Below are 27,914 nucleotides of genomic sequence, written 5' to 3'. Positions count from 1 at the left end.
CATCAACGCCTGTGCTGCGCTCTCTCCTAGTTTTAGCTCCTTTTCGCACAGTAACTGATCTGACCGATTCCAAAAAATGTAAGGATACTGCAGCGACAAGAATTTGGAAACTGCAGCCTCGGTCACAAGCTCCCCGAACGGCACACTGATTTTGACTTTCGCCATCAGCAGACATATGCTGTGTTCTTCCACAACCTGTTTAATACATGCTACTTCTACAGTGAAATCATCTACCGTCACGTAAGACGGATGGACAATGTCCATGGTGGCAGCACTGTTTCGTAGCATGGTTTTCCATTAACACATAGGTCCTGAAGATAAGGGCGTAAAAGTTCCCCATTCTCGTCTCCTTCATCCATGTAGGAAAAAGCTACCTTAGGCTTCCCGCAGTTGACAGAGATATGTCCGTGTTTGTGGTGCTTACAGCAGCGGATCGGTCTAAAAGATTCGAATTCCTTTTTCTGCTCTCTTTGTACGGTTTCGCCATTTCACTTCTTGCTCTTTTCTGACGTCCTTTTCTCTGTGTCTACATGCACCAGTTGTTTCGTCTACAATTTCTTTTTAATGAAAATTGTTTTTGCGGTCCATTTCGACCGTCAGAACTTCCTTCCGCTGCACTCAGCTTTCTATTCATTGTGTAGTCTTCGGATAACTCAGCCACCCTTTCCACATTGTCTACATTTTCTCTGTCTTGCATCCACAGCTTAACAGATTGTGGGATGCTTTTGTAAAACTGCTGTAGACACATGCATTCAGTAATCACATCTCTGCCCTCGTATGCTTCCGCGCTTTTCAACCACTCGACTAATTTTGCCTTTAAGCCATATGCAAACTCCAGATATTTCTCTCTATCCTTGACTGTGCTTCGAAACCTTTGCCGAAAAGTTTCATCTGAAAGGTGGTACTTCTTCAAAAGGCGGCTAGCCTCAACCTTCACAAGATCATATACATCTTGCGCACCGAGTCTGTCGATTGCTTCAGCAGCTTCACACGGCAACATAGACAGCAACCGCTCTGGCCATGTACTCGAAACGAAGGTCATCTTCTCACAAGTCTTTTCAAGATTTCCTTGGAAAAAGCCTATGTTGTTCCTGACTTCAAATGGCTTTAACAGCCCGTCCATGCAGTATGATTCTGCCTCACTTGATCATTCGAGAGCTTCACTCGCTCGAGACAACTCCAAACACTTACTTTCAAGGTCAATTTGCGTTTTTCTTAACTTGTGAGCTTTCTCGCATTCCTCTTTGTGCTGTTCTTCTTTCTTTCTCTCTCTGTCCCGTTTTTCTCTCTCTCTGTCTCGTTTCTCTCTTTTCCTAAACAGTTCTAACCCAATTTCAATGTCGTCCTCACTAGCCTGTTCAGAAATCACCTTTAATATCTCTGACTGATTTCATCATTTCTTTGTGTATCTCTAGGCCCAATTCCTCACCAGTAACCAACAATTTGTCTCTCAGAATTGTCCTCAAATCCATGATTGCTGTTTTACTGCCTTGGTCCTGCTCACTAAATGTAACTAGGCAAACACAACCTAGCTAACAGTCAGCAATCCGTCTTCCCTCTTGTTCTAAACTGAACAACCACAAAATGAAGCCTAGAGAGACAGCAATAACCAAGCACTCACCGCAGACATAGCACCATGACACAAAGTCCGTCTCGCCACTGCCAGCCAGTTGTAAGAGTTGGCGTCGGGCATCTCAAAAGAGTAGCTGGCTCGTGCCGTCGTCCGACTCATCCATGCTAAGGATGTTGTTGAAGGGAGGAACGTGTCATCATTGAGAATGAGTAGTACTGTGTTTATTTACAATATCTACATGAGCAGTGGAGAAGGTTACGTCTCACCAGTCTAGCATGACTGAATTGAAGCACACTGAGGAGTCGAAAAAGTCTGCTTAAATCCCCTCTGTCCTCCCTAGATTCCTAGGCCAGGGAAATCTGCCATCCCACCTTCGTCCGTTCGGAGCGTCTAAAGTCGTGGAAGGACCCGTGTTGAGGGTGGGGGTTCACACAATCACTCCTGCACCTTTTTTCACTGAACATACAGAAAGGAGGGGAGCTTCATAGACAGAGATTTAGATGACCCAGCGATTAGCTGGAGCGTCTGTCAAACGATTGTGGTGGTTACTGGAATCCATGAGGAAATGCCGTAGAACGCCCTTTTCCAGGTGTTTCTTGTATCCATTGTCGGTGACTCTGACAGTGAACCAACAATCAACACTCAATCCGCCAAATGTGTCTTGCCTTGTTGTCACTGCAGGTCTGTCTGAGGGGACGCATTGTTAGCTTCACGAAGTGATTTGTCACACTGGTGCAGGAGAGGCCAGAAGGTCACTGCCCCTGCTTGCCGATTGTAACACCGTGGGTTCAATTCCTGTGCTGCAGCAGCTGCATTCTTAAGGCAAAATTCAAAAGCACTCATGTACCATGCTTCCCTTTCTCAAATATAAACAAATAGAAGAATGTAAGCCACTCATAAGAAAATGTCGGCGGAATGAACCGTTCAACCGTCCTTTTAGTATTGCAGAGTTGAGAGCTGCCTTGAGCGCATGCAAGAGCTCTGAACCGGGATCTGATAGAATCATGTATAAAATGCTCAAAAAGTTGCACAATGATACGCAAGTTACACTACTTACACTTTTCAACACCATCTGGGATGCAGGGTACCTTCCAACCGCCCCGCAGGGGCGTCTGCGTCAGCAGGTATTTGGTGTGTTGCGGCACCACATACCCGAGCACACGAGGGTTGGACCCTCCCGCGTGTAGCCGTGCGCGGCTTAGTCGTGTCTGGGGAAGAGGGTATCCTGGGGGTATAGCCGATTCCGGGTGTTCGTATCTTTAAGGCCCCCTGGCGGACCCAACACACCTCTTTGGCCTCTGCTTCACGTAGACGGCAATCACGTAGACGGCACCCCCAGACTGACCCACCCGGGCGAAATCGGCAGTCGCCTCTTCCTGTCTCTCTCTCCTCAAACCTTCGTCTTTATCTGTTACTTTTTGATCTTTCCTGTCTTCTTCTCTTTTCCACTTACTTCCTTTCTCCACGGCAGCAAGGGTTAACCTTGCGTATGTGCCTTCCCTTGGGTATAATATATTAGGTTATAGTGGCAATGTACAGCTGGCGCTGCAGCCTTATCCATGAAGTGCTGCAGCGTCCCCAAGTTGGACTCCATGGTGGGTGGCCGCCATTGCTGCCGAAAACAAACTAACATACTATGGGAACACCCGCATTTCCCCACCTACTTGATCATCACCCTCAGAAGAGGGGACGCACCGATGACTTAAGTACATGTTTGACCCGCACAAAAGAGGTATATCCGAAATACCATGTTGTACATAGTGAGAACGCTGCAAAACAGGCCAGGCTCATTTCGCCATTCATAGTTTCAAAATCCTTGACCGAAGCCTTAGGGTCAGGTTATAAGGTGATGAAAATGGCAAGCGGAGACCTACTTCTTGAGATCCCTCAGAAAAATCAGTACGGGAGGCTAGGCAGTCTGGTGACATTTGGTAACATACCAGTTTCTGTTACACCACACCGATCAATGAATAGCTCACGCGGAGTCGTGTTAGAGGCAGACCTTCAGGATTTGACAGAAGCTGAATTCCTGGAAGGGTGGAAAGATCAAAATGTGACCGATGTAAAACGTATCATCCTTAGAAGAGACAACAAAGAAATTCCAACCAAACACCTGTTCTTAACATTTGCAACTAGCATTCTGCCGGAAACCATTGAAACGGGATACATTAGGCTAACTGTCCGACCGTATATTCCAAACCCTAGACGTTGTTTCCAATGCCAAAGGTTCGGCCACGGTTCGCAGGCTGCCGTGGTCAAATAACTTGTGCAAAGTGTGGAGTGCAGGGCCACCCCTCCGACAACTGCAGTGGCACACCTCACTGTGTGAACTGCAGTGGTGACCATCCAGCTCATTCACGCTCCTGTCCGAACTGGAAGAAATAAAAAGAAATAATCACCCTCAAAGTCAAGGAAAACATTTCGTTTAAGGAAGCCCGTAAGAGGTGCTCACCGTTCCACTGCACACCTTATGCTGATGCGGCGCGTCAGGGGGGCAGCGTCGCAGCGGCCATTGCGAAGTGCCTTGCCCGCGTACAGCGAGCAGGTGCCTGGAAGTAGGTAAGCCTACTCCATCCAACCAGCAAACAGGCCAGGCTGGCCCCACAAGAGTTATCTGCGGCAACCTGCGCTACACGCAGCGCTACACGCAGCGATCCCGCAGGACCGATAGTGGGCCCGAAGGTAGGCGCAGCCGAGGCTGCCTCAACCTCCCCGGCCCCTTCCAGCGCTGGCAACAGCCGGCGCACCCAAATCCCACAGGGAGCCCCATCGACCTCCGTGCTGGTGGGCGCAGGGGTCTTGCCTTCCGAGGTGAGACTCTCCCGAAAAACTTCTCGCTCGCAAGAGCGCGTGTCCGGCGCCTCACAAGAGGCAATGACACAACACCTATCCTCACGACGCACCAAGCACCTAAGGAGCGGCGACGCTCCCTCGAACGCTTCAAAAAAAGCAAAACTTTGGTTACAGGGCCTCGAAAGAGCTCTGTAACTTAATGCATCACTTCTGTTTCTGTTTAGACAGCACCGATTTACTTCAAATATGGATTCGCAAATAATTCAGTGGAACGTCAGAGGTCTTCTTGGGAACCTTGATGATGTGCAAGAGCTTATCCAAAAACATAATCCAAAAGTGCTGTGTCTACAGGAAACGCACCTAAAACCACAACACACAAACTTTCTCCGACCGTATGTCACGTTTCGCAAAGATCGCGATGATGCTGTCGTATCATCACGCGGTTTGCCATTTTTATTCATAAAAGCATAGCGTGTCAACCTTTACAGCTACGAACGGCCATTGAAGCAGTGGTGGTTGGAGTTGTTCTGCTAAACAAACTTATCACTATTTGCTCGATATATGTACCCCCACATTACAAACTAAACAAACATGAATTTCAGTCCTTTATAGATCAATTGCCAGAACCTTATGTTGTTCTGGGTGATTTCAATGCACACAGCAGCCTTTGGGGAGACTCTCGTATCGATGCGCGAGGTCGTCTCATTGAGCAGTTCTTTTTTTCTTCCAGTGCGTGTCTGCTTAATAAGAAGGCACCCACATATTACTGTCTTGCAAACAAAAAATTTTCTTCAATTGATCTTAGCCTAGTTTCCCCGTCACCACTGTCTGAACTTGAATAGGAAGTTAACAACAATCCTACAGAAGTGACCACTTCCCCATACTGCTAAGATCACCTAAAGAAAACGAATATCCACCACAGGCTCCTAGGTGGAAGATCGACACAGCTGACTAGGAGAAATTCTGAACCCTAACTAGTAGATCATGGGACGACATGTCCTCGTTAGGAATTGATGCTGCTGTTGAGTATTTTACAGCCTTTATAATAGATGCCGCATCTAAATGCCTATCAGAAGTAAATGGCCTGGCATGCAAACGGCGTGTCCCGTGGTAGAACGACGATTGTAGGATTGCTCGTAAAAAATAGAACAAAGCATGGGGGTTGCTACGCGCCTCTCCCACTGCGGAGAATCTTATTAAGTTTAAGAAAGTAAAGTCCCAAGGCAGGAGAACCTGCCGACAGGCTAGAAGAAAAAGTTGGGAGAAGTTTTTTTCGAATATAAACTCCTATACAGATGAGGCCAAAATCTGGAACAAGGTTAATAGGATAAGAGGGCGACAAACATATTCACTCCCTCTGGTAAACTCACAGGGCAATAAACTGAAAGACCAGGCAGACTCACTTGGGGAGCACTTTGAGCGAGTGTCGAGCTCAATGCGTTATTCCCAATCCTTTCTTAAACATAAAGAAATAGTAAAGCGTAAGCCAATCGTACGAAATTCCAGGCAGAATGAACCGTATAACCGGCCTTTCAGTATTGCTGAGTTGTGAGCTGGCTTGAACACATGCAAAAGCACTGCACCGGGACCTGACAGAGTCATGTATGACATGATCAGAAACCTACATACTGACGCACAAGTTGCACCTCTTACACTATTCAACACTATTTGGGCTTCGGGATACCTCCCATCCACATGGAAAGAAGCGATTGTGGTTCCTGTTCTAAAGCAGGGAAAAGACCCTTCCATGGCAACAAGTTATCGTCCGATAGCTCTAACAAATTGTATGTGTAAGATTTTTGAAAAAATGATAAATCGCAGACTTATACATTTCCTTGAGCTCAACAATATGCTCGATCCTTATCAGTGTGGCTTCAGAGAAGGGCGATCGACAACCGATCATCTGGTGCGCATTGAAGGAAATATCCGCGATGCATTTATACATAGATAGCATTTCCTATCGATATTCCTTGACATGGAAAAAGCGTATGACACGGCATGGCGTTACGGGAGCTTGCGAGACCTGTCGGAAATGGGCATCCGTGGAAATATGCTGAACATAATTGAAAGCTATTTGTCAAATCGTAGCTTCCGCATGAAAATCGGCAACATATTGTCACGACCTTTTATACAAGAAATAGGTGTACCCCAGGGAGGAGTACTCAGTTGCACTCTCTTTATCATTAAAACGAACACACTTCGTCCTTCACTGCCATCGGCCATTTTTTATTCTGTCTATGTAGATGATATACAGATAGGTTTCAAATCCTGAAACCTTACAGTGTGTGAAAGACAGGTACAGCAGGGCTTAAACAAGGTGTCCAAGTGGGCAGACCAAAATGGATTTAAAATCAACCTGCACAAAAGCTCTTGTGTTCTCTTCACAAGAAAGAGAGGCCTGGTACCTGATCCCTGTGTAAAACTGGGTAGACAACAAATTCCTTTCAAGAAAGAGCACAAATTTCTAGGTGTTATTCTCGACTCCAGGCTCACTTTCATTTCACACATAAAATATCTTAAAGAAAAATGTCTAAAAACCATGAACTTAAAGTTCTATCCCACACTATATGGGGTAGCGACAGGAGGTGCCTCTTAAATCTTTACAGGAGCCTAGTTAGATCACGATTAGATTATGGTGCCGTAGTATATCACTCTGCTGCAACGAGTGCGCTAAAGATGTTAGACCCCGTTCATCGTCTGGGTATCCGCCTGGCCACTGGTGCATTTAGAACAAGCCCGGTGGAAAGTCTATATGCAGAGTCAGACGAGTGGTCACTACATTTTCAGAGAACGTACATCAGCTTTACCTATTTTCTCAATGTGCGCTCCAATAAAGAACATCCGTGTTTCAAAACTGTTAATGACTTGATGTGTGAAACACTTTTTCATAATAAACCCTCTATGAGACTTCCTTTCTCACTGCGTGCAAGAGCACGTAGCACGGAAATGAATGTCCCTGTTCTCGAACATCGCCTAGTGCCTCCAGCTAAGCTATTACCGCCCTGGGAGTGGCAGGTGGTAGACTTACGTATCCTTTGTAGAGGTCACAAAGCACGCACCTGACCTCGAAATCGCTATGCATTTCTGTGAACTTCAGTCGAAGTACAGCTGCTCCGAATACTACACAGACGCGTCAAAATCACATGCTGGTGTATCTTATACTGCTGTTGGTGCCTCTCTTTCTAAATCTGACTTATTGAACCCGCAAACAACTATCTTTACTGCAGAAACCTATGCAGTACTATCTGCAGTAAAACATATACAGAAATTAAAATTCGACAGAGCAATTGTATACGCAGACTCGCTAAGTCTCGTAAAAGCATTATTTTCATTACAAAAGCTTAAAAATCCTGTTTTCTTTGAACTTTACTCCCTCTTATGCACTATTTATCTATCACATATACATGTAGTGATATGCTGGGTACATGGCCATAGAGGTATCAAGGGTAATGTAGTGGCTGATGAAATGGCCACATCGCTCACATCACTAAACACTTTTCCTACAGCTGCTGTTCCTGTCACAGATCTGAAGCCTTTCTTGCGCAAGAAACTGCAACAACACTGGCAATGCATGTGGAATGCAGAAATAAACAAACTACACGTTATAAAGCCACAGTTAGGTTTTTGGCCCTCCCCAATAAAATCACGGCGAACAGATGTCCTTTTCTGCCGCCTCAGAATAGGGCACACATTTGGTACTCACAATTTTCGGCTTACTGGTGATGGAGCCGCCAACCTGTGGTCGATGTGGTGAAAGGCTGACCGTTCTCTACGTCCTCTTGGAGTGTCGCAAAGCCGAATCTGAAAGAAAGAAACATTTTCCTCTTGCATATCATTATTGCATACCTCTTCACCCAGCTATGTTTCTTGGTAAGGAACCATTTTTCAACACCAATGTAGTCCTCAATTTTTTAAATGAGGTTGTCTTATATGTTATGAGCCCAATAAATTCGTAGCGCATCCTTTTTCCAGAGGATGCCGCTGTGATAGTTGTTTTATATAGCACATGCCTCCAGGCCCTTGTGTCGCAAGGGCTCTAACGAGGCCATGGTGCTCTAGTGAATTTTAGAAACTTATGCAATTTTTAATATTGTATCATTATTTTGAAATGCACCTCAATGCTCATAGTACACGTCATTTGTCATCACCATAATTTTATTACACGTACATTTTGCGCACTTTACAGCGACTATATTTTAGGCCCCTTTACAGCCACGTCACATCAACTCCATAGAACCCATCACTCCACTGCAAAATCATTAACACTTGCCTGGCGCTTTTTGGCCATACCTGGCCTTTGCGCCAATAAAAACCACACATTCATTCATTACCTTCCAACCGCATGGAAAGAAACCATTGTGGTCCCTGTTTTGAAACAAGGCAAAGACCCTTCCTCAGTGGCAAGTTACCACCCGATAGCCCTCACAAGTTGCATTTGTAAGGTATCTGAAAAAATGATAAATCGGCGACTCATCCATTTCCTTGAACAGAGCAAAAGGCTTGATCCCTACCAGGGCAGCTTCCGAGAAGGGCGCTCCACAACTGACCATCTTGTACGTATTGAAGGAAATATCCGGGACGCATTTATGCATAAACAGTTCTTCTTATCGATATTTCTCGATATGGAAAAGGCGTATGACACAATGGTGGCGGTGCGGGATCTTTCAAGACTTATCAGAAATGGGCATTCGTGGAAATATGTTAAATATACTAGAAAGCTATTTGTCCAAACGTACCTTCCGCGTTAAAATCGGCAATGTATTGTCGCGACCTTTTATCCAAGAAACTGGTGTACCTCAAGGAGGTGTGCTTATCTGCGCGCTGTTTATCGTGAAAAGGAACACCCTTCGTGCTTCATTACCGCCAGCCATTTTTTATTCTGTTCACGTAGATGACATACAGATAGGTTTCAAATCCTGCAACCTTACAGTATGTGAGAGGCAAGTACAACAGGGCTTGAACAAAGTGTCCATATGGGCAGGCGAAAACGGATTTAAAGTGAACCCTAACAAGAGTTCTTGCGTGCTTTTCACGAGAAACAAAGGGCTCATTGCAGATCCCTATATCGAAATGTATGGTCAGCGAATACCTGTGAACAAAGAACACAAGTTCTTAGGCATCATACTTGATTCTAAACTAACTTTTATTCCACACATAATGTATCTCAAGGTCAAATGCTTAAAAAAAATGAACTTACTGAAAGTTTTATCTCACACAAAAGGGGCAGCGACAGGAAATGTTTAATGAATCTTTACAAGAGCCTCATTCGATCACGGTTGAACTACGGTGCCGTGATCTATCATTCTGCCGCCCCGAGCACGCTAAAGATGCTAGATCCGATCCACCATCTAGGAATACGACTGGCCACGGGCACTTTCAGAACAAGTCATATTGAAAGTTTATATGTAGAATCAAATGAGTGGTCACTTCATATGCAGAGAACATACATCAGCCAAACATATTTTATGAAAGTCCACTCTAATCCTCAACATCCGTGTTTTAATACCGTTAATGATATGACATATGCTACACTCTTTCGCAATCGTCCCTCCATAAGATAGCCTTTCTCGCTGTGTGTGAGGGAGCTTAGTGATGAAATGCGTGTCCCACTCCTCGAGCTTCGCCTAATGCATCCAGCCAAGCTGCTACCTCCTTGGGAGTGGCAGTTGATACAATGTGATACATCTTTCATGCAAGTTACAAAGCACGCTCCAGAGATTGAAATCCAAATGCATTTCCGGGAACTCCAGTACAAACACTCCTGCACAGAGTTCTACACAGACGCATCGAAGTCACACGGAGTGTCCTATGCGGCCGTCGGTCCATCCTTCTCGGAATCCGATGTACTGCATCTGGCAACTAGTATATTTACGGCTGAGGCCTACGCACAATTGTCGGCTGTAAAGCATGTAAAGAAATCAAAACTCCAGAAATCAGTTATATATACGGACTCCCTTAGTGTTGGGAAGGCCTTGATGTCATTCTGTAACCACAAAAATCCAGTAAATAATGAACTCTATTCCGTCTTGTGTAAAGCATATATATCTAACCAACATGTGATTATATGCTGGGTGCCTGGACATAGGGGCATCGAGGGTAACGTTCTAGCGGACCAGATGGCCACATTAATTTCATTCCGTGCGGTCAATCCTACTGCTTCGGTCTCTGTCACAGACCTGAAGCCTTTCTTAAGAAGGAAACTACGAAACCACTGGCAATGCATGTGGGACGAAGAAATAAATAACAAACTGCACCTGATAAAGCCACAGGTTCTTGGCCCTCCCCAACAAAATCACGGCGAGCAGATGTCCTATTCTGTCGTCTCAGAATAGGACACACATTTGGCACGCATAAATTTTTACTCACTGAAAATGATCGTACAACCTGTGGTAGATGCGGGGAGAGGCTGACCGTCCTCCACGTTCTCCTGGAGTGTCGGGCAGCCGAATCTGAGAGAAAGAAACATTTTCCCCTAGCATACCGGCAGCACGTCCCCCTTCATCCTGTAATGTTGCTCGGCCCAGAACCGCTCTTTGACACCAACGCAGTCCTAGGTTTTCTGAAAGATGTTGTGTTGCATGTTAGTAGCCCCGCACATTCGTAGCGTCTCCTCTCTGCAGAGGATGCCGCTGTGATAGCTGTTTCATATAGCACATGCCTCTAGGCCCTTGTGTTTCAAAGGCTCTGGCGAGCCAGTAGTGCTCCAGGTAATTTTACCATTTCACATATTTTCTATTTTGCATCATTCTTTCATGATGGATTTTAATGCTCATAGAAAGCATCATTTGTCACCGAAATAATCTTATTGCAGATAGATTTTACACACTCTAGAGCAACCATTTTTAAGGCCCCTTTACAGCCACGTCACATAAACCTCGTATAACTCATAACTACATTGCGAACGCATCAGCACAGACCTGGCGCTCTTTGGCCATACCTGGCCCTTGTGCCAATAAACACCATACATACATTCATTCATTCATTCATTCATTCATTCATTCATTCATTCATTCATTCATTCATGTACCGTGCTTTGAGTGCATGTTGTAGAACCCTAGGTAGCCTGTAATAATCAGAACACCTCTGCTACTGCATGCCTCATATCGGATCATAGTTTTGGTCCGTGGAACCCTAGACTGAAGTGTTAATAACCTACTGTGCAGTTACAATTCAATTTAAATGCACTTGTGCATTATGTAGCATAGCTTATATGGTGCAAAAAATCTTGTCGTAGAACAAATGCCAAATGGCACAATGATCTGGCAATTAAATACAGAAAAACAATAAAATTGGCATTTCATAGAAAGTAGTCTTGCAGCCTCCATATTTTCTTTAGCAGTGTTACCTGTAATCAATCTCAAATGAATTTGCAGACTTCTCACAAAACAAATCGAACATGCTGTTGCTGTGGTAAGGAGCTGTGTTGAGCAGAAAAATGTTGAAATAATCACATGCTCTTTCACATAAAGTTTCCCTGGCGCTTTGTGATGCCGGAAAACCGCGGCCTCTTGGATGCCGAAAAGTGGCCAAAAGACCATGGGCAAATTTATGCCATTACATTACACGGGGTATGCTCAATGAGCAGAGTTTTATTGCTTAGTCTAAAGAGCACTTATGACACTGAAACCTGCTAAAAGCATAAAAGAAGTGTCCCTCTGATTATAAGTGCCACATTCAGCGCGAGGAGCTACGTTAACAAATCGGGAAGACGACTTTGGGGAAGCCAGTCTAGAAATTCGCTTGCCACTCGCCATAATCGGCCTGCATCGCAGTAAAACAGCGCTCCTAGCTTCATTGCACTTTTGACAGTGCAAATCAACCGATAACTTGCCAAAAACATGAAAAATCCGAGTGTCACCAGCGCCGAGTCAGGCTGTCAACATGGCAAATCAACGCAAGCTGGTATTTCCCCAGCAATTTTCTCGAGCCGGCCATGCTCGATTCAGACCTTAGAAAAATGGTCTGAATGCATGGTAGGGTCATTGAATTTTATTCCTAGACATTTGTCAATGGCATGGGCACAACGGTGCGTGAACACCGACACTCAAAAAGCAGAATTAGCACAGTGTTGTCAACAACAGTGCGCCGAATATCTCTCGTTTTGCAAACTTCACGGCTCTACACTTCGTGAAAAGATTGCCCAGTGATTATGCAAAGCCTCTACTGCAAAACCATTCTTTTTTCATGATCACGCTGCATACCAACACAACTTCAGACTCAAGCCACGACATTTGTGGTGCTTTCCAGCACGATACTGTCGTAGTCTTCTGTAACCTTTCCAGCCCCCCCCCCCCATAAAAGCGTCCACTGCCTTCCCCTCCCCATTCGCCCTCCAGACTCCAAGCCGTTTGGACGCCAGTCACTCCTCTGACTTGCCTTCATGTCAACTCCTCGCCTCCACGCTGCCAGTTTCAATGTCGCTGTTCCTCCAAAGCTGCTGTCTTCCAGCCTGCCCTCCCGAGCACAATCTTCAACCAACGGGTGCCCTTCCACGGTTCCTGCTTCTTGGTCTCCACAACTCCGATCGCCTTTCTTCCGCTACACGTGAAGCCGATGCCAAGCCCACCACTGCAACCGTCACCATCAACAGCACGCTCTGACGAGGAAAGTTAGAGGCCCTGACGACATTTTGAAGCTTCTGCCTTCATCATTGCCCACTGCATTCAGTCACTTTGGCGGTGATGGTGTGTGCATTTGGATCCGTGCTGCAGTCCATGTGATTCTGTGTTATTCGGAGTGCTTCGTTAGGCGTGCCTCATGTGTGCTTTTGTGGTCTACAGTGATAAATGGCTCCGTACGGCGCCAACATCAGCTCCAAGCTTTACTTGAAAAGTATGAAGACGAAGACATCTACAACCTAGATGAGGCTGCATTTTTCTACAAGATGCTACCGAATCACACGTTCACGACCACTGGCGCATCCTCATCTAGAGGAAAACAGAGCTAGGAGCGTGTCACAGTGCTGTTTGGTGCCAATGCAACAGGCAAGGACAAACTTCCCTTGTTTATACTGGGAAAGGGAGAGAAGATGTGGTACTTCCAAAATGCAACTATTCCCAAGGAATGCATCTACAGAAGTAGCAAGCGAGCATGGATGATTGCTGCTATTTTTGAAGACTATCTGGGCCTTCTGGATACTCGGTTCAACGCTAAGAATCGGCAAGGGCTTTAAATAATTGACAATTGTCCGAGCCACAGGAAGATTGACAACCTCAAGGTGATTGCTGTGGAATTTTTGCCTGCAAACACAACCGCGCTACTTGGATCGATGGATCAGGGCATCATTGAGACAACCCGGAACCTGCACTGCAAGTCTCTTTTGCAGCGCATGCTCATAGCGTGCCAGCAAGAGGTACAACATTGATTTGCTTGGTGCAATCCATTTGCTGAACTTTTCATAGAAAGAACTCGCACCTTTTAATGTGGCCAACTGCTTTGCGCACGCCACCTATTCCCATGCCATCGTCAACGGCGCTGACGATGACCAGACTTGCAGCGACCTGTACGAAGCTGTTCATAAAATTATTGGCCAAGAGGTAGAAGGCGACTTCAAGACATTCGCGTTGGCTGACACTGCTGCTCTCGTGGTCGCCCCAGCGAAGGATGCGGAGATATTAATTGACACTGTTGGTGGCCCCGACGAGGACAAAGAGCCACGTGAAGTGCTAGCTATGGTGCAGACGCGGGAGTACATATGCCTGCTGCGAAATAAGGTTGAATACATTGGTGGTAACCATGACCTCGTGAACGCTTGATCAAATTCGAGGAGGGGTTGTTTGCGCCCGGTAAAAACTTGAAACAGCCAAGGCTGACTGCCTTTTTTTCACCTGAATGAAGTTGTGCTTCACTGAATACATTGTATTTTGACTTCGTCACAGTTGTGGCACAATTAAACTTTGACTGCTTTAGGTTTTCTCGAGTGGGTGCTTATACCAAATTACCGCTTATAAGAAATTTTTTACCATCCCACCGACTTTGTTATAACGAGGGATTACTGTATATGCTTACATTTTATACCAGTTTATATTCATTGTAGATACAACAGTCATGTATTTATCATAGCATGCTGGCCACATTATTTTATTTATTACATGAAATGTTAAAATTCTTCACAAAAGCTGGCTTTGGGTCATGTGATGGGGCTTCTTTTGCATCATCAGTGCTCCAAAGCTGTAAAAAAGATCACTCATCCTAATGATAAAAGTTTTCAAGTACCGGGAGTTTCATCAAGTCCTGCCATAGAACTGTGACATTCCTGTTCATGCATGCCTGTACACTTTCACAAATGGTGTGCATATTTACTGTGTGTCTACATTGGGTCTTTTCTCCTTCAGATTTTGACCAAGATTTAGCCAACATTGTGGCAGCTGTTGGAAAAAATCAATCCATCAAACGGCTTTCGATAGGAAGGAACTTCACCAACATGAAGACAAAGTAAGAGTGATGTTACTTTACAGTGGTCAAGTGTCAGCTAATTAGATCGTGATTTCTTGGCTGTATTTACTCTCAGTATGGTTGACACGTCCTGGTCACTGTTGAATCTTTTTACAAATGATGCATGTCTAAAGAACAATGGACGGTACTAGTAAATAAAAAGGTGATCAATTGTTATCTTTTTGCACTGTACAAATTGACTTACAGCAATTTAGTTGTCCACAATTTGCTGAATAGTTGTCTACTTTTTCTAAAACATACCTGTACTATTGATAAAATAGAAAAAAAGTAGTAAAATTAGGATTGGTTTTTTACATTGTACAGTCTGGTGACCAGCAGGAAGAATTTAATGCACGTAGCATTTGCCATGGCATTAACAGTAAGCTCGTTTGGTTGGTTGGTGCATCTTGTTAAAAATCAAGCTTCACAGCACAACACTGCACAAAGCTGGGTGTCTGCTAACTGGGGACTTCGGGAATTCTCAGTGATTTTGAGTACTCTGGAAAAACTCGGGGAGAACTCGGGAAATTTGTGCCTCTGTCAGGGAAAATTTGCTGTAATTTTATTGAAAGGGTCGAAAGTTGCGGTAATGCTGGTGCGAGCAACAGAATCATAATGAATCGTCTTTGACGTCGGCTCGTCGGATCGTTTGACGTCGGCGGACGACAGGCTTTGACGTCGGCCTGTCGTCAGCTGGAGGCATTGCCAGTGTGCAGTCAATGACCGACTTTCCGGGATGTACAATAATTTGGAAAGCTTCGTGGCACCACCACATAGTACCCCATAGAGTCAATTTATTAGAAAGTCGGACGCGAGACGCGAGAACCCTTCGCTGTCCGATTTTCCGGACTTTTTACTGTGACTGCAGGTCTGAAACGGCATTAATCAAAGCCACCACCATCGCTGCCGTGTTGATTACCTCGCCGCCTCGAACCGGCGCTCTCGCACGCAGATGTGGTGGCAGCCGTAGCTGCCACTGCAGCAACGCTAGACCTAGCTGCTTCGATGTTCGCTATTAAGCTTCTTGCCGTTGGGTGCCATGTTTTTCATTGAAGAAATTGACTGCTCTCAGCAACGCCACCAACTCTTCCTTTGTGGTCCTCGCAATTCGCTTAGAAGCTTGGAAAGCACGGTGCGTTGCATAATGTCGGTTCCTGAAAGTCAGCTTCGCCTCTGTACAGAAATGTTACTTGGTGAAGCATACTCAAAAGTATTGTAGTGAAGCATAACAAGCTTGGGAAGGGGCTATTGCCACGGGACACAGCACATATTCCTTAATTATACACGCGTGCACCCGGTATTTCCTGTTGCAGTACGATCACTGATATGCCTAATACGTGTACCGACAGGCCTTCAGAGTGTTTCTGAATGTGCCTGTGGCAGTTTGAGCCCTTAAGGGCAATAAATGACATGCATTTATTTTTTCCAACTGGCCGATTTTTCGGACGTTTTCGTGGTTCCTAGGGAGTAAAAAAAATCGGACGTGGACTGTGCAACTGACCAAGAAGATGCTTCAAATTCTCTGTGGGGTGAACGAGTGGCGGAAGGAGGACAAGAACAGAAAGGACCTACGCATTGAGGGATGAACGTGAAAGCAAACGTGCTGCCGCCACTTTTAAGAATCTTGAGCTCAAAAAACAAAGTGTTGGCTAATGCTGAGATGCAGGTGGCCCTCATCCAAACCAAAATAAACTCTAAGCAGTGAAACGCAACAGTGAGGCGCTGTGCGTGGGCTGTGAATATGTCAGGACACTTGAGGTTAACTTAGAGCTGTTGTGAGAGAATCTCAATTGCGACAAAGTTCGGGCCCCATACCACTGAGCTTGCTATCAGTTGATAGAAATAGCTCACATTCGAAAATATTTGCTTCTGTATGCATCTCCTTCTTATTTGTATTTGAGAATGTCTGGCTCGATTTGCATTTTTTTTGTAAAGACATTTTATTTGCTGTACATTTTTCTAACCCCTCTCTTATATTCTCTTTTTGAATAACATAAGCACTACTCCTTAGTATTCAAATTGGATTAAGTGTTTTTTCTTTTTCATGTGCTTACTAGAGGGTGACAGCATCGGGCAATATGGTTTAAGCCCGTCTTGACATGAGCATAGTTCTGCATCACTCAGGGAATTTCGCAAAGGCACTCAGGGAAAACCTGGAAAACTCAGGGAATTTGGAAATGTCAACTTGGTAGACACCCTGACAAAGACAAAAAAAAGAACCATACAAGGACAGCACCTTTGTCCTTGTGGTTAGTTTCTGTTTCCTTTGTTTTACTGTTAAGTTTTCTTTTCACCAAGACATCGCACATATAGAATACGTATGCGATGTTATGGTGGTTGGTTATGTGCAAAGCTTATCATCAGATATGGCCCTCTCTTTATGTCAGTTTTACCAAGTTAGCATTTGCCTGTGATGCATTGCTACTTGATATAACATGTATTGTCATCAAAAGGGAAGCTGGTGATTGGCTGTCACTTTTTAAGCAAAACTTCGTTTATATAGTGCACAAATCTATCCTGCATGAATGCTTTACCATGAAAAGGGTGGAAACTTGGCCTAGTTGTTACGACATACTACTGCAAGTGAAATGCAAAAAACAGGGAGAGACGGGGGGGGGGGGGGGTACAACACATGCGCTAACCTAATTATAACAATAATAATTAATCATTTGTTGAAGTTAGCAAATGTGTTGTACCCTCCATCTATTGCTGTTTTTTGCACTTCACTTGCATTATATTTAAGTGCACTGTTTGGTCTGAAGGGTCTGCGACAGCCACCACAACATTGAATATCAAACACATTGGAAGTAAAATGTTTCCTACTACTCAAACTTTGGATTCATTTCAACCTGCTCACTCTTTCACTCTGTCACTTTTATTGAACTCATCTCTCTTTGGCACTAAAATGTACAGTTGAACCCACTTATAATGATACAGCCTTTAGCAATAATTGGACATAACAGTGAGCAGCCAATGCACCATCAACTTTTGTATGTGTTCTACAGTAAATTAAACGGCTTACTATAGTCAGTCCTTGGATACCTTTTTTACTGTTCACGAAACTTCTTCATGCTATGGGAAAGCTTCATATGCTGCCAACAGTGGCCACGTGGCAGTGCCACCGGTTCAGAAGAGGCACATTGTGGGGGCACTCAGCAAGCGACGAAGCAGCTGACCGGTGTTTTCATGTGATTTTTGTAGCCGCTTTATGCACTCTTTTGGCCTTTTTGCGTGTGCAGAAAGCTCGAATGTTCTTCAGGAGCTCGGAGAACAATGCCAAAGACTTCTTGTGTGCAGAAGTGTCGTTTAGGCTGCAGAGGGAAGGATGAAATGAGCTGCCGAAACTTGTCTTAGCTAACATTAGCCATGCTGCTAAAAAAAAAAGTTACACGCCCGCCCCCACCCCCCTTACCAGTTGCTGTTTTCAAAGGGGCCCATGTAGCCGTCGGTCGCTCGTATCATGCTATCATGTCTAACTATTCTCGGGTAGCTTGACAGTACTCACATTTGCAAATCGGCATGTCTTGTAATATTTTATTTTGTGTCAGCACTGTGCGGTTTATACAGTGTTTGAAGCGAACAACCAGTTGTAGCTGTTCGTGCCGCCAGTGTGAACAAATGCACCGCTTGTATAATTAGTTATTAAAACACGAAAAGTTGCGCACACTGCAGACCAACATTGGCATCATGTTGGCCTTGTGTGATCAAGCCTTAACCCATCTATTCTAATACCCCTGACACATGGGCACACCAAAGTCTTTTGAACTAAGGGACATCTACCAGAAAGGCGTTCACACGAGCTGACACATGAGAAAGGACCATCTCATTTTAGGTAAGAGCCCCTTGTGAAAGGGGAAATATCCGAACAACTTTATGGGTGTAAAGGCGTAGTAAGCCTTGTGCACAGCCCATCAACAACTGAAAAGTTCTCAAAACACTTTGTCTTGTTTATAATTTATTGCTTTTAAGGTAGTTTATGGTATTTAGCGGACAGCTAATTTGTCTCGGCATGAATTTTTGTTGCAGCCATACTATAAAACACATGCCGCTAGGCCCGTTGCAGATGTCGCCATCGCCATGCTCACCTCTGGTAGTGTGCATGCGGTGAAGCGCCGTCAGTCTGAAATGCGCAACCGGCGTCTGACCAGATGTGCGCTCCAGACTGGCTGTGGGTGGAGCTAAATATTCTAGTGCACTCTAGTAGAGCTACGGTTTGCTAAACACATTCGTAAATGCGTTTAGCACATTTACGAATGTGTTTAGCACAAACAATGCCACTACAAACACCATTTCGTGCGACGTGCACGATAAAGCGCGACACGTGGCGGTCAGCGCACTGCCCATATATTTTGGTCTGCTGTGCGTCAGGCAGCTTCACATGCAAGCAGCGCCATCAGTTTTACTTCGGTGCTTACTGAAAACATAAGGCAGATTCCGTCGTACGGTGTGTCACTGGCACAATTCTTTTTGGTGAGGCATCCTTCAGCGCAAAGTGAAGGGGGTTTGCTTTGAAGGACTTTAGCTCGCCCTCTTGTTAAGGCCATAAATAAACAGCCAAAGCCAGTCAACGACACCGGTGATCGTAGCCTCCTTATCTGCAGTGGAGCCCCTAGTGGTAGCTGCTGTCCCTATAGCAAACTTGGCCAGAAGTTTCGTGACCCAAAAAAGTATTGAAAGACACTTCTACAATGTTCTCATGCTACGTTTCCAGTTATAATAATAAAGTCTGGTTACTGGGTGTGTACTAAAAGGGAAAATAATGCAAAATCCTTGGGGGAAAAAAAGCAAGCCGCTTTGCCACGCCTACCTTTGTGTTGTGTACCCACACAGCATGCCTTTGTCACCCCTCTCCCATCTCCCTCCCACCAGCGTCGAAGGAGTCGGTGAGACCTATCGCAAAGCCTATTGGACGAAAGTAAAGGCCAGCTGCACATTACTGACAACAACTTACTGGCCTTTACTTTTAGCTATAGGCTTTACCTTGAATTATTGGGTAGGGTCTTAATGAAATGTGTGGTCTTTGTTTTTTTTTCAGGCACGTAACTCGTGTAATGGAAGCAGTTGTGCAGCTGATTCAAGAAAAGGACTCCTCTCTTGAATATCTTTCATTGGCAGACTCAAAGCTTCGTGGCGAATTGTGTCTTGTTATTAATGCACTTGGTAGTAACCAATGCCTCACTTCAATTGATATCACGTGAGTTTATTTTTTTGCTTTCCCATCACTGTCATCTTTGCATTTGTTATGGCAAGCACACAAACTTTAAACTGCTGTGGTGCAGCCACTATATCACGCACATCAATTGACTTTCTTAATACACTGAGCAAAAAGGTTTCTGTGTTTCAAGCCAAGCTATTTGCTATGCATGGACACATACAGTGTACGAAAGTTTTATTTTGCTGACTGCTTTTACGAGTTCCTTTTTTCCAGTGGTAACTACATGGGCCTGAATGGTGCAAAGACCCTCGCCAAGGCCCTGCAAATAAACTCGAAGCTGAAAACCATTCTGTGGGATCGTAATTCTACACCCGCACAAGGTTTTCAAGATATTGCATATGCACTTGAGAAGTGAGTACTTCATCATAGTCACTTTTGCATTACAGTAGAATGTCGTTGATACAATCCTGCTTCATATGATTTCCTGGTGCCAACGTTCGCGATCAAGAACACAAAAAATGACCTAATACAGTTACGCTTCTTTTTACCGGTTAATATGTTCCTGGTAAACAGTGTCTTTTGGCACCATCGTTCAGTGCATCGCGAAACTGTGATTGTATGATACATTTTCCGACCGTTAGACCCCATGTGAATGAGAAAAGCCACAAGGCACGCATTATCGAGAGCAGTAGGTACCTGCCACGGCAGCTTCCCCACAGTACTTGCCCACCCGTGCCATGTGAAAATTCCAGCTCGCACTCAGTTTCCTCTTTCGGTACCAGTAAATCTCGTGGGTTGCTATATGTCGCATGCTTGCATTCACAGCTATTGCAGCCAACGCTACTGTGATAGGTGTGTTCACCTATCTGTTTCACAGCGCCTCTGGTTAAAATGTCGGAAGCGTACAGCATGCTTTTAATAGACGATAAGTAACCCAAACGCACTGCCATTCTCTACTGCATAGGGTGCCAAGTGAGCGTCATGTTTCTCTCTGGTAGCATCGTATTTTGGTGTTGCCCACCAGCTTCATTTCATTTCGGTTTCCTGTTGCCGTCATTAAACACTACATAATAGGCAAACAACCAAGTGCACCTTGGGCTGCTCGGGCCTCACCAGCAGTACATGCATCGGCACCGCTGAGTGGGCCTGTCAAAACTTCCGGCCAAAATGCCCCACCCGAATTTGCTGCTGACCCACGGCTGCTTGAACCCTACCAGTGCAGTGCACGTCAGCATGTCATGCTGCAACGATTCGCGCAATACTTTGCATTATGTATGTGTCAGCTACATTTGAGTCTGCCAAGTATTTAATGACTTCGATTGCACAATTGCACATTTTCCCGGTTATAAAATTTTTTCTCACATTCCTTCTAACCCACGAATGAAGTTCTACAGTACTAACATGTAAGAAATTTTTCAACATGACAGAGCTTACATTTCTGAGCTTTTGGGCTGGGAATTTGTGCCTTGTATTAGTATGCACTCAGATGCAGTACATCAATCAGCATGTCCTTTCTGTAATTTACGTTATGCTGCACCGTGATTAAGGAGTTAAAGGTCACAGGTTCAGGATATTGCCACACAGGTATGATGGTGTGCAGACAGGCTGGCAGGCAGAGATGGGGACTGAATCGTTAACAATTTATTGGGCGACCTTGTGCCATCTAAACCATCATGCTGCTCGGAGGCTGTGATAGCTACAGGCGGGCTCAGGAGCAATTTAATCAAATGAAATTACTTGCTCTATGGCCATTTTATACGAATGCATCATCAAACCATCGGATGCAGTTATGGCTAGGTAGATCCCAGAATGTGTAACAAACATCAGTCTGCGTACCAACAGTCAGATACAGCTGACTGATCGTTCCACAGGAGACTGTGACATTCAAAGTTCATGAGCAACTTAAAGGGACACTAAAGGTTACCAGAAACTCAAGTTAAAGTGGTAGAGCAATGTTCTAGAACGTCTAAGGCGTCAATTTAATCGCGAACAGAGCTTTAGTAACCGAGAAATTGAGGTAAATGCATGACACGATTTGAGACCCCCCAGCGACATTTCGGTACTAGCCCGATGACGAAAGGACTCCTCATAATTTGTGTTACTAATACTCAACTACTCGTATTAAAAATATCATTTCATTCGATTATAAGACGGGAAAAAATGCTGCTTGTCTACGTCTATTCGATTCTAAGAAAAAATAACATTTTGACGTTACCCTTCAGTAATATGGGTGTTCGAAAGGTTTCGTTTTCGCTCGACTCTGCGCGCTCGACTCTGTGCCGTGCAGGCTTCGGAGTTTCAGTACTTTCGTTATCGCGTCGTGCTGTAAGGATTCTGCTGGCTCGCGAAACTTTCATTTGGAACAAGCAGCGAGAATGCCACGTCCATGTGATGTCGTGGGAAGCCCTCGTTGCTTTCCTGCTCCGGAGAGCCGGTGTCGAGGCCGCCGTCGTAGTACGCAACGACGCCGGCAGTGCGAGCCCTCAGCAGCAGGTCGCGCTCGTCGGTGCTCAAATCGCTGAAGTTGAGCCCACCATTGCGAGCCAATCTGTCGGTGTCAGGGTCCATTGCGACGAGCGTCGAAGTTTGCGTCATAGAATGAAGTACCAGCTTATGGGCGTCTTGCGCTGGAGCTTGAGGTATAGTAGCGGCGCCTGGTGGCGGTGCGGGAAACGACATCTGGGTCGGCTGTGGCGAAGCACGTTTCTAGGCCGAGTTTTGCGTCGATTCGCACTTTTTTATGCCCTGTTGCGAGTGCGAAAAGGCCCGTCACTTCTCACAGACCACGCCGACCACACTGCGAGCTCGCCGCAGCCTATAGTTTAACGAAAACGGACTCTCCGTGTGGCGTGGGACGTAATGTGGGACATAATTCGTTTCTCCTTCCGCTAGCCACCATACTCCCGCTTTCGCTCTGCTGTCGGCTCTGTCTTGGCTCTGTTTCTGGCCGCGCGTTTGCGTTTTGCGTAGAAAAGCCGTAGCGCCGTCTGCGGACGCCGTTTCACTCACCGACGGCGCAACGTCACTATGAGACCATGATTTCAGTACTCCGCGATCGGAGGGCGGGCGATTTGAACTGCGCTAGAGGCACGCGGACGCTTCAGAATGCATTTTCTCTTAAAATAAGTCTCTCCTTGGCGCGAAACAAGCGTTTCGAGGTTTCTGTGATGGTATTTCAACAGTCCACGTGGACTTAATAGTAACCTTTAGTGTCCCTTTAATGGGAGCACAGTTTGTGTGAGAGCAGAAACCTGACAGCAGCAATATCGTGAAAAAAAAAAAAAAGCACACGGCAATATTGTGATTCTTTCGTGGCCATAGGACTGGGTGCCAAAATTTATAAGGGCTTTTGTGCTTGCACACTCGAACCTCGTCCTAATGAAATGGGATGTAACGAAGTAAATGCTATTCTCATGAAATCCCCTTAGAGATCCACATATTTAAACCGAAATTTTAAAGGGACTGACAACCGATTTCTAAGGAGCTAGTTTTTTTATGGCACAATGCAAGGCTCACCTGCGCGAGTATTTACACTTGCAGCGGTTACTTCCAAAAGCGCATGGATATTTAGCATGCAGAATTTTTTTATCTGAGCAGCCTCTAAAAAAAAATAAAATAAAGGTCTCATCTCCAGCAACGCTGAGAAGTGAGAGTGATGTCGATAGCCCACCTCGCAAATTGTGAAAGCCACCCATCGTTCTGCATTCACAAGAAAGTGCAACTGTGGTTAACCACCTACATTTTGACCTTTTCAACTACTTTTAAAAAGAAAAAGCTGGTACAAGAAGTTAGCATTGTTGTACAGACCTTTCTTATATTTGTACCATGTCCTTCCCCAAATACACACCTATGTTACGAGGGGCGCCTGAAATGTTTGTGGCCCGACTCGGACATAGTGACCATGGGTCGAAATTTTGCAATCCGTTCTCTACATAGTCTCCCTATCTAGAGAACCGTATGCCATTGCTCTTGGAGTTTAATTATTCCGCTTTGGTAGAACATTTAGTCCTGTTCCTCCAAAAAGCCTTTTATGGCATTCATGACGGCTTTATCAGAAGGAAACCGACTTCCACCAAGGTGCTTTTTCATCTGTGGGAATAGGGGGTATTCCGAGGGACCCAAATCAGGGGAATAGGGCAGGTGCTGAAGCAGTTGGAAACCACAGGAGGGAATTGCAGCCATCGCAACAGCCAATATGTGAACTGACGCATTGTCCTGGTGAAACAACACCCTTTTCCGGAGTATCCCTTGCCATTTTTCCTTAATCACCGGCCTCAGATGACGAATCTGAGCTGCATAGTATTGCCCGTTGATGGTTTGACCTTTCGGGAGGAATCCCAGGAGAATGACAGTCTTGCAATCCCAAAACACTGATGCCATAACCTTGCCAGCGGATGGAATCACCTTGGCATTTTTGGGGTGGGGATGGTGGGATCTTTCCACAGTTTCGAGGCTTCTTTTGACTCGGGGCAGAAAAGATGGGCCCGAGTTTGATCCATTGTAACAAATCTGTGCAGAAAAAGGTTTAATATCAGCTTTAAACAGTTGCAGATTTTCTGCAGAGGGAAGTTCTCTGACATTTGTTCTCTAATGTAAACGTATGGGCACCCATTCGGCGAAAACTTTGTGCATGTTCAGGAGCTGTGTTAGGATATGGCCAACCCTCTCCACTGATATGCCCACACATTCTGCAATGTGCCACTGTGTGACACGTCAGTCAGCCATTAAAATGTCTTGTACTATTTGGACATATTCATCAGTGCATGCTGTTGAGGGACAACCACTGCATGGAGCATCATCAGTTGATGTCTAGGCTCGCTTGGAATCGGCAACCCACTTTTTCACCATAGCATAAGAAGGAGCATTGTCCCCTAATGTCTCCAGCATGTGCTTGTGAGTTTCTGGTGCCGGTCCTTATTTCAAAAGGTACTGAATGACTGCTCGCTTTGCGAATTTCTTCATTTTCTTATTTCAGCTTTGCAACCTTGCTTTAACTCTTTGAGGGTCATTTTTTTTTGCCATATGCGACCGCCCAGGGTCGATATTTTTTATTGCAGATTCCAATTCTTCTTAGGGACCTATTTTGAAAACAGTTTACCACAATTTTTCTAGGGTGACCGTAAAGTGAGAAAAAAATATTTTGCGTTGGTAAATATGTACTCTTCATTCATGAATAACAACAATAAAAAGGAAATAAACTTACAAGAATTAAAAATTTGATGCATTTTTATACACATAGTTTAAGGCCTTGAATGTGCGCACACGAGAATATTTCACAAGACTCAAATTTTCCTGCTCTTACACTAACATCGAATATGTACATCCATAGCGTAATCAAACTGCGGAGGTGCGTGCACTCAAGAAAACTGTGTGGTTGTGTGCTCATCAAAAAAGCACGTGTGATAGACTTCCACTAATCTTCATCTTATCGCCAACCAGAGGCGTTGTCGCGAGGGTTAAAAAAAAAAAAGGGCAACGGAAATGCATGCACGGCTGCATCCATCCTATGCACACCGCTGTGAGCACTAAACTAGCGAGAAAGAGGCCGTTGCCCTTTGAGCGATTAGTAATGAGATAGCCATCAGTTTTGCAAGCGCAGGAAGCCGAAACCACCCGCGCGCGCGCCAATGCGCGAGCGCTAGTATGTAGACGCGTGGGAGCAAACTAGCGCTAAAACAAACTGTGCAATGGCAACCGAGAGAGGGAGGTGCACAAAGAAAATTCCCTGAATTCTCAAATAGTGGCAGCACATGACAGAAAAGAAAAAGTTACGAAATTGGCGTGCTTTTTAAACGTACAGACGGCGCCGTAAATATACGGCATCGACCATTTTTGGACTTGTTCGCGGCACCGTATATTTACGTCATTGACCTTTAAAGGGTTAAACCGGTGTACGTGAAACCAAAAAATCAAAATAAATCAAGATTGCTCATGAGACCGTTCAAATAACTGAATAACATACTGCATTGCAAAACAAGATCACGTGAAAAGGATTTCACGGGTGGGCTGCAAACTTTTCAGTCATCCTTCGTATGGTTGGCTGTCTCCCATCATCATTGTTCTGTCGATAGATGAGCCAAGCCAACTCGTCAAAAACGATGGCAGCGCCACTTTTCTACTCACTACAAACGAAGGTCCATCTGCACATTGTAAGTTAGAAGAAACTTATAACACAGAAAACTGTACTGCATTTCCATACTAATAAAGAGACTGGCAACTGTGTACACTAATGGAAGCTTGCGTTATAGGTCTCTTAGCATTTTCATGTTTTTGCCTCGTACAGTGCCAGACGTCATTTTTCGCGACTTTTAGTGAAGAATTAAAAATATATATCTGCGTTTAATGAGAAAAACAGGGTTCGTTTTAACCACTATGATAGGCACTCTTTCAATCAGCGGGGTTATCTCGATTCATGTTCTGAGTGGTTGTTTGTCCCTTTAACAAATTCGGTCTCTGAAACAAAAACGTACTGGACATTGCTCACTGAGTGTATCGCTTTCCGCCAGGTTTGGCACTTATTCGGCGGGGCAGCTCAAAACTCCTATGTCAAATACGCTGCGGAGCAACACTGGTCTTTCTCACCATGAAACAAAAACGCCATCTTCCCCCATCGCGCATTCATCTCCTTGTCCCATGAGACCCACATGCCGTAACTTGGAGGTAATCTGTAGCAAGTGCAAAGGTCGAGTCAAAACGGTTGACGCTTTTATGCGCCTTGTGTTCCTGCACATCTAGTGTTGACAGTCGCATAATCTCAAGTTTCTGTGACACAATGGTGAAGCGTTCGCTCACGTTGTGACAGCAAGTGCAATCTGTTCATGTTTCCCTGAGTGCACGTGACACCAATAAAACTATGAAGCTTACTTCGTGTAGTTGTCTATTTGCTATCGCCATCAATACTCAGCCTTTCTAGCGAAACTGTGACTTTTTTGTTCAGTATGAATATTTGTATCTTTTTACACTTTGGTTTTAATTTGTGTGTGCCATCTGATGACAGTTGCGGGCACTCAAACCGCAGCTGTGAGCTGTGAGCCATGTCGATGCATTTCTCTTGATGCATAGCATGTATAGCATGTTGTATTGCTTCCGGGCTTTAAAAAATATTCCGCGTAGACCCATGTAATAGTCGCACCTTTATTTACTGGATTTTGTTCTGACTCCCAGTGCAGTAGTTTTATAAAAAACAAATATTTGTTTTTATAGCTGGCTATGTTTCTGTAAAAGTTACTGTCATTGTTTTCACATAGGAAATAGGATGGTTGCAGTATGCTTTAGTTAAGATGTGCTGCGCAAGATCTGGGGTAAGACCATGCTTTGTCTCGTATTGCCCGTTTCTTCCTGCCCACTTACCACAAGTCTTCTGTATAGATGCTGTCACCTCCTCCTTGCTTTTGCTGTATGCTCTGATTGCACATCATCAAATATTATGTAGGCCATTAGGAGTAATTAGATCTGGAAGTCGTATGTGTTAAAGTCAGGCAGTCTCAGTTTCTTGTTTTAAACACTGTTGAGTGTATAAAAGATAATTTAGTAAAGCTTTTGCTTTTTTTTATCCTTAGGAACTTCACCCTTAGGTACATGCCCTGTCCAGTTGTTGACATCACCTTGGCGATGAAAATTGCACCTGAACGCACAGAGACTGCTTGGAAGAAGGTGCAGTAGATGTCACTACGCTATTCTTGATTTAGAAAGTGTTGTTGTGGGTCATGATCATGGTGGAGATGCTAATCAACATTTACTCCTTACAACACTTGTGGCCTAACATCTAACATTAAAGCACTTCTATATGATGCAAGTATTCATTAATGAGACCGTCGTGGTCACAGAGCCCCCAAATAAATTTATTTGTATGCTGGAATTAAGCACTAAAATATTGAAAGATAGCTGTTTTTGTAGCATGGATTCCACAAATAAATTTCATTTTGGTACATTTAACAGACACCACAAATGCCAGAGCAT

At 44.8% G+C, this 27,914-nt stretch overlaps 1 protein-coding gene across 6 annotated transcripts in view; it reads left to right on the top strand.

Annotated features, from left to right (window-relative positions):
* Positions 1-27,914, top strand: part of LRR (Leucine-rich repeat) — a 222,823-nt gene that overhangs the window by 107,100 nt on the left and 87,809 nt on the right. For all 6 annotated transcript variants that reach the window (XM_070530645.1, XM_070530643.1, XM_070530642.1 and 3 more), the window contains 4 exons: positions 14,701-14,800; positions 19,836-19,994; positions 20,229-20,366; positions 27,515-27,608. In XM_070530645.1, the coding sequence (XP_070386746.1) occupies positions 14,701-14,800; positions 19,836-19,994; positions 20,229-20,366; positions 27,515-27,608 (491 nt within the window). The remainder of the gene's footprint in view (positions 1-14,700; positions 14,801-19,835; positions 19,995-20,228; positions 20,367-27,514; positions 27,609-27,914) is intronic.

This window comes from Dermacentor albipictus, chromosome 1, assembly GCF_038994185.2.
Source record: "Dermacentor albipictus isolate Rhodes 1998 colony chromosome 1, USDA_Dalb.pri_finalv2, whole genome shotgun sequence".
NCBI classification, from domain to species: domain Eukaryota; kingdom Metazoa; phylum Arthropoda; class Arachnida; order Ixodida; family Ixodidae; genus Dermacentor; species Dermacentor albipictus.
The sequence above is the reverse complement of the archived record's forward strand: the minus strand, read 5'-3'. Positions and strand labels throughout refer to the sequence as shown.